Here is a 7,778-nt window from a genome sequence, read left to right as displayed (position 1 = left end):
TGTACAAGAACAATCTCTTTACAATGCTGAGACCCTACCACTACAGTTCCAGTGCACAGAATCCTTGGGATTTTTTTTTTTTTCTTTTTAGTTGTTGTCTTAAAAAAAAAAAAAAAAAAAAAAATTTAAATGAAAGAAAGAAAACAAAACACCGCACACATCTGGTGTCCACAAAATCGGAATTCACAACTAACCCTTCTGCTGACTACCAAAATAGATCTCTCCGCTTTTAGAAACAATGGTCTGTAGTTTACATTTGTTTTTTTGAAAACAAAACAAAACAAACAAACAAAAAAAACAGGATAACAATGTCAGATAGCACTTTAATATACTAGAGGACCAATGGGGCTAATTTTTATTTCTTACATGTATTTTACAGGCCAGTAGACAAGATATAGTGTATTTTCTCGGCTAGTAAAGTCATATTCTCTCCAAATATGTAGACAAGAGGGTTAATGTCCTTATAAAAGTGTCATGAAGACATTAAGACTGATGAAAATACAACACACACACACACACACACACACACACACACACAAGTGCACACAAGAGCGCGTGCATGCATGTCTCTCTCTCTCTCTCTCTCTCTCTCTCTCTCTCTCTGCCTTCTTTCACCCTCGGTAATTTCTGATGGCTCTTACTAGATCTACCTGCTTAGCTCTGCTCTGCCCAGGTTTCCCATTTCTTATTGGAATATAAACGATTCACACCGGGCTTCTGGGCTCCTTCTTCAGTTACCATGAAAACGTATCCATCGCCAGAGAAAACCCAGATAGCTTTCCTTCAGGAACCCCCTGTGAGTGTCCTTAAATCATACTATGGAACGAGGAAGTGTGTCCGTGTCATGAGCCAGGACATGGGTTGCTGCGGAGGCACGGTGCCCACTTGAAGTTGCCTGCAACATGACGCCATCAAAGGTGACCAGAAATTCTGGTGACCTGTTTGTGCTGGCAGACACAGCCCACCTGCCCCTGATTATTGGCAGAACAATCCCATCTTCCCTGGGCAAAGCTACTTCCGGTTCTTAGCTACACTTTCTAGGGGGTGGACCTTCCCCATTTCTCCCCAGAAGACCACAAGCAGCAACTTCAGATGCAAAGTTCCAGCCTGGGTTCCAGATTTAAAAAAAATAAAAAAGAAAGAATGACAGGAAGGAAGGAAGGAAGGAAGGAAGGAAGGAAGGAAGGAAGGAAGGAAGGAAGGAAGGAAGGAAGGGAGGGAAGGAAGAGGAAGGAAGGTGTTTCTTCATTTGAAAAACAAAAACCAAGCCAAAAGAAAACCAAAAAGAAAACAGTTGTATAACATCTCAGGTAAGCGCTTGTTCAGGGAAAATATGACCTTAAGTATGTTGTAAATGGATTTGAAAAGGCTCCTTTGAGTTAAACGGGCTTCCGGGACAAGCCCTCGTATTCATTGCATAGTTGAAGGGTTTAGCAGATGGGAACACGGCCTCCTCCGAGGGCCGAGTTCACTGATATTAGACTTGTAAATAGCACATTTGAAGAAGTATTAATGTTATTGTTACTTAATCTTTACCTATTTACATCTGTACAAGTAAAGCTTTCGTCTTTATCTTTTGCATATATGAACCGTCAGCTCATGAAGCAATCTCTTTTTACACTTTATGTACAAGGCCTCCTCCTCTGAGACAGCTCTGGGTGATGGATAGATGCCCTCCCCGCCCCCCGAGATCACCAGACCCTTGTGTGTCAGTACCTTCACCGTTTTGGTTCAAATCAAAAGTTTTAGGCAAGGAACAACAGCAAAAAAGCAAAGAAATGTAAGAACAAACAGGAGCTGGCTAAAAGGTCTGAAAAATTCCAACATTAATATACAAAAACATTTCAACATCCAAACAGAGTGTCTGTTCATTTTTTTTTCCCCAGGGGAAGAGTTGGAGCTCTGCACCTCTCAAGTTTGGGGGTGCGGGAGTTGTCTCTTGAGTCTGGGGGTGGGTGTCCCTGGGGTTTCTCCCCCACTCCAAGGTCTGCCTTGTCCTCCCGGCTTACCGAGCTTCAATGTCCTTCAGTGTGTGGGACGGTGGCCTCTCTCTGATTTCAGACGACAGAGGCGTAGTCCTCCGGGGGGATCCCGGGCGGCCCCCCAATGTGGAGATGAGCGGAGGTGGGGCGCTCAGCGCCGCAGTGGGCGGGGTCTTGTTAAGCAGTCCATTCTGGTGGCCGGCAGTAGGGCTGATGCGAGGGTAGTGCATACTAGGCAGGCCTGGTGTGAGCAGGCTCGGGTGTGGGAGGTGTCCATCTAGAGAAGCGGGGTGCACAGGGTGCAACCGTGGGTGCTCATAGTCCTCCCGAAGCACGTGCAGCCGCTCGCGTTCATCCAGGTGTCCTCCTCGTTCGTGCTCCCGTCGAGGGTCCACGGCCAGCGGGTGATGGTGGTGATGGTGGTGGTGGCTGTAATCATGAGGCTCCCTGTCCCGGAACGAGCGGTCGGCTTCATACAACCGGGGTGTGGAGAGCCGGTGCAGGGGGTCATTCCTGAGCAGAAAGTCCCTGCCCAGAGGGTCTCTTCGGTGCATGTCCAAGTCACGGTAAGGATCCCTCAAGGGGTCCCGCATAGGGTCCCAGTGGAAAGAGGGGTACGGGAAGCGCTCTCCCCCTGGGATCGGACTGAGGCCCATAAACGGGGTCACCATGCGTGTCCTGTCCAGACTACCGATACTGTTCATGGCATGGATGCCAGTGACTCCCACGGTCATGGGCATGGATGCCAGAGGCCCTGGGTGCACGCTGGCACTGGCTGAGGAGCTGGGCGGAGGTGCCTCTGAGGTCCTGTGGGCCTGTGGGGCCTCTGTAGGTAGGTCGTGATCTTCCTTGCGTTCCTCTTTGACCTTGACCTCGGCGTTCTTCTTGGGGTTCTCGTAGGCCGGCTCACCCTTGCGTGGCTCGGCTTCCCGACTAGAGGTGCTATTAGGCCTGGTGCTATCCACGCCTGGTGTCCTCACGTAGGGCGATGGTACCCGGGACAGCTGCTTGGGTTCCTCGCCTGCTGCACGTCCCTCGTGGCTGTGCCCATCTCTCTCGGGCAGATGGCCTTCCTTGGCTTTGTGCTCTTCAGTGGTCAGGTCCTTTCGGGATCCCGAGTGGTCCCTCTCCCTCTCTTTTGGTTTATCTTTCTCACGAGCCTCAGTATTCAAATGACCCCTGGTCGTCGGATCGGTGGAGCTGCGGTTATGGCCCAGGGCGCTCACCGGGACGGGAGGTGCTGGGGAAGGATGGCTGGGGTGTCTTTTCTCAACGCTTTCCCTGTGAGAGGGAGACGGGGAGAAATGAAATGGGCTTGCCAGGCAGGCAAGGGGCGGTCAATGAGATGGTGGTGTGAGGGAGGGCTAGATCGTACCCTGCTTCCGCGTGAAGACAGCCACCTGCTCTAGTCTAGATGCTCGAGGCAGCATCATGGGTGCCTACAGATGAGGGTGACTGAGGGGCGGGGAGACCCAGGGACCTGCCTTGACCAAGGTCATGAAGGAAGTGCACAGAGGGCCACTGAGGGCCAGGGTGGTCACTGAAGAACATAGAAGCTCATCTGTTCAACTTCTTGGGATAGCTTTAGCATAAGAATACTAAGATTAATACTAATTCTAAGAGCCCAGACACAAACTAAGATTTGTTCTTCACACTCTGGATATAAAGTTGAGGTAGGGACAGGTTTAATATAGACATGAGGGAGCTTTCTGGCAGCTGACCCTCAGGACAAAGGTTGATGGGTGTAGATCAGTGCTTCTTAACCTGTGAATAGTGAACCCCCCCCCCCTTGGTCACGCTTAGGCAACAGGGGTTGCCTAAGACTATCAGAAAACAGAGTTATTTACATTATGATTATAACAACAAGCAAACTTACAGTTATGAAGTAGCAGTGAAAATAATTTTATAGTCGCGGGGGTTGGGGGGGTCACAGCCTTCAGAAGGTTGGGAGCCACGGATGCTGATACAGAATAAGGGGAGTTGGAAAGGAAACCCCCCCCCTCCAGATTACTGTAGTACCAGACAGCCCCAAGCTAATGTGCAAAGATGAGGCTGTAGCAGACATGGGGTCAGAGCATACAACCTCTCTGACTGAGGTCCCTGTAAAAAGGACTCATAAAGAGACTGTCAAGGGAAACTTCCAGGGACCCGGCTTGGCCAGGAAGTGTCTACGGACTGGGGCTAAAAGGCAGAAAATAACAGAAGATAAACAATTCCAACTCTTGAGAGTTAAGAGGGAGAGAGAGCTGACAGGTTACATCTCAGAACAGATGTGGGAAAGATGAAGGGAGGAGCCAGATGTTGTTCGGACAAAGAGGTGGCAGAGGTCAGAGCCCAGGGACCACGGTGGGGGTGGGGTGGGGTGGGGGAGGGGGCCGTGCCAGGGAAGCTGTCTTACACATTCTGCTTCCTGCTTACATGCAGAGGCTGACAAGAAAAATTTAAAGGGGGGGAAAAGAATGCAAGCATCTTTCAAGTTTTCCTCAACTTTAACACTGGAGGCCATTCTGGCTCCATCAAGAGAAACCAAAGTGAGCCTATATTCTACTCAAGAATAAATTATTCAGAAACGCCATGTTCTATGGTGGGTCCCCTTTAGTACTTTAGAACTCCTATAGGCTGAGAGATTGGCTTTTTTTTTTTTTTTAATTACAACTTTCTTATATGGTAATTGTCTTTTTCTCTCATATAAAGCCAGCCAATGCAGTGTGGCAGCTTACGAAAGACACCGTATCATTTAATGTTTTAGACAAGAGTTTCTCTAGGTATCCCTGGGCTGGCCTATGTAGTCCAGGCTGGCCTTGAACTCACAGAGATGCNCCTGCCTCTACCTCTAGAGTGGTGGGATGAAAGGCACACGCCTCTTTGTCAATCATGTTTAGAATTGGAAAGTTGATTTCTTTTAAATTATTAGGGTATAGACATGCACGATATACAAAAGCAGAGGCAAGTTATAGATATGAATTAAATTTGAATTGTCTGTGTGTGTGCCTGCGGGCACATATTATATCAAGCAGCTGTGCAGGTTAGAGGACAGACAGCCTTGGGTGTCAATCACAAAGGTAAGGTGGGACAAGGTCTCTGGGATTACACACCCATACCCACTACTGCGCCTGGCCTGGCACGGATGTTGGGAATCAGAACTTAGGCCCCCACTCTTGCAGGGTAAGGGCGTTACTCACTGAGCCATCTCCCTAGCCACAAATTTCAAGGTTTGGGGTTTGTTTTTCTTTTCCTTTTCTCTCTCTCTCTCTCTCTCTCTCTCTCTCTCTCTCTCTCTCTCTCTCTCTCTTTTGCCAAGGGTATATAGTCATGACTTATCAGTTCATTCAAAAATGAAAACAGCCTAAAGAAACAACGGAAAGGCTTGTGGCATTCTGTATAAAAATACCGAGGTATTTCTCCTTTTAAGATAGATTTTTTTTTTTTTTTTTTTTTTTTAGGAAACAGCATGCAGACAACGACGGTTAGTAAAATTAACAATGCCCTGGAAAAGCAACCGCAAAGCGAAGCTTCCTGTTGCTGGGGTCTAAATTCTGATTAGTTTAAAACCAAACCAAACCAAACCAAAGCAAGCAAACAAACAAACAAACAAAAAAACCAAAATGGTACTGATTATCTACGAGGAGCCCCAGGGTTTTGAGTTTGGATGACACTTGAGAAAAACAGGATGAGGTGATGCAAACATGACTTAGTTGGAGCAAATGAAAAGGAAAGAGAAAACAAAACAAGAAGAACCACCTATGGGTGATTGGATGGGCTTCACGACGGATCAAAAGCAAACATGGCAGATTCATGCTGTGTGTGTCTGGCTGACTACAGGAAGATGTCTACTTGGACACGCTACTGTTTCGGGGACTTTGGGTGACTTGTATGTCTCGCTGCACTGTGTCTTAGTGGTAGGCTACGGTCACCATCTGCTCTGTACCACGGAGTGAAGGGAGGGCCTCTTGGTACTGACTTGCACCGGCAGGGTAAGCGCTGGGTACGGAATTGGGGAGCTACAGGGGTCTTAAGCACAAGGCTGGGACACAGGCTGGGGTGAGGGGCAGGGGAGGTGGCTGGTTCTGACTGGCGTGTGGCACAGGGCGGGCTCCCCCAGTGGGACTCGAGAGCGGTTTCTTTTCGTACCTTTCCTTGTCATCTTTACTAACGGAGGAGTCTCGTTTATCTACATCTCTATCTCTGTCATGGGCTGCAGCGGACGCACTGCGCTCCAATTCCCCTGGCTTCAGCCAGGGCGGAGGGGTCGGGAACGACGGAGGCGTTCGGTGCAGCCGGTTCCAGGGTTCGTGAGGATTGCTAAAGTTCTGCACACTGGGGCTATCCTTGTGGCCGAACACTGAGTTGGGTGCTGAAATGGCGAAGTGGAGAACAAAAAAGGGTTTCAGAGAGATCTCAATAGAAACCTGTCGGAGTGAAGGTACTTACCAAAAACTTTAACAGCATTCAGAGTTAAAATGAATACATGTTATTGGCAGCTGGAAAAGGAAGGAGATTAACACACTTATTAGAGGAACGCTCGTCCTACACTGCAGAGGCAGCTCACAGCCTTAAAAAATAATAATAATAATAATAAAAAAAAATCAATGGAGAGGAAAAAGTGAGAGGGGACCGAGCGGGTATGTAGATACCCCGTCGGACATGTGCGGGCATGCAGAAGTTCCAAGCATGCAGAAAGGTGCGCAATGACCGGACGACAGATGATCAGGTAGGTCGGTTCGGCAGAGTCCACTGGTCCTCCGCCTACCACACCCTGCTGGATGCTACTCCTTCTGGCTTTAGTCAACTCGAACATCCGGAAAGACCATGCAGGACCTTGTCCTTAAGAATGCACCGATCTGCATGCTGTGTTTCTGTACTGACTGACTGACTGTCTGTCTGACTTTCCTTCCTTTCTATCTTTTCAGACAAGATCTTATGGGTCCCTGGCTGGCCTCGAATCCCCTGTGTAGCTAAGGATGATCCTACTGCCTCTGCCTTCCTGAGTGCTGGGAGTCAGGCTTGTGGTTCCTGGTGGAGGGTATACAGGAAGATGAGACACCTCACGCTGTTTATGTACAGCTGGGGATGGAGGATGCCCGGCGCACCAGGCAAGCACACTGCCCACCAAGTCACACCCCTAGGCTTGCTACTCATCACTGTACCTTTTTCAGTCTTGTTACATCAAAAGTCAAATGAAATAACTTTCTTTTTGAGCTGTAATGAAAGCAAACTACTTGGAGTTACTAAGTTACTGAGGAAGTCACTAGCCCTGATGGACACAGCGCCTATGTCAACAGTGGGCTTATGGGGTTTACGTACTTACAACCAATTTCGCTATTTGGAATGCTCTAACCCAAATTTGTTTAATAATAATAATAATAATAGTAATAAAATAAAAAACCACATACATGCTCATTCATGTTTACTTTATGTGTATGGGGTTTTTTTTGTCTGCATGATTATATGTGCGCCATATGTGTGCCCAATGCCCAGAGCCTATAAAGGCCAGAAGGCGGCTTTAGATACCCTAGAACTGGAGTTACAGATGGTTATAAATCATCATGTAGGTGCTGAGAAACAAGCTTAGGTCCTCTAGAAGCGCAGCAAGTGCTCTTACCCGCTGAGCCGCATCGCTCCATCCCCAAGTGGATAGTACCCTTTCAGGGTACCTTCATTTGCATTTTATTCTCAACAGAGAGTCTCACTATGCAGCTCTGGCTGGCCTGGAACTCTCTCTGCAGACCACGACTCAGAGACCTGCCTGTCTCTGCCTCCTGAGGGCTGGGATTAAAGGCATGCACTACCATACCC

General features: G+C 48.3%; 1 protein-coding gene across 1 annotated transcript in view; it reads right to left on the bottom strand.

The window, feature by feature from the left end:
• Window positions 1–1,882: 1,882 nt before the first annotated feature.
• Window positions 1,883–7,778, bottom strand: part of Auts2 (activator of transcription and developmental regulator AUTS2) — a 1,110,887-nt gene continuing 1,104,991 nt past the window's right edge. Inside the window, exons 17-18 of the mRNA XM_021187184.2 lie at window positions 6,114–6,408; window positions 1,883–3,263 (exon numbers count right to left, since the gene is read on the bottom strand). Coding sequence (XP_021042843.1) covers window positions 2,006–3,263; window positions 6,114–6,408 — 1,553 coding nt within the window. The 3' untranslated portion in view covers window positions 1,883–2,005. The remainder of the gene's footprint in view (window positions 3,264–6,113; window positions 6,409–7,778) is intronic.

This window comes from Mus pahari, chromosome 23 (genome assembly GCF_900095145.1).
Source record: "Mus pahari chromosome 23, PAHARI_EIJ_v1.1, whole genome shotgun sequence".
NCBI classification, from domain to species: Eukaryota; Metazoa; Chordata; class Mammalia; order Rodentia; family Muridae; genus Mus; species Mus pahari.
This window is presented reverse-complemented; position numbering and strand designations above follow the sequence as displayed.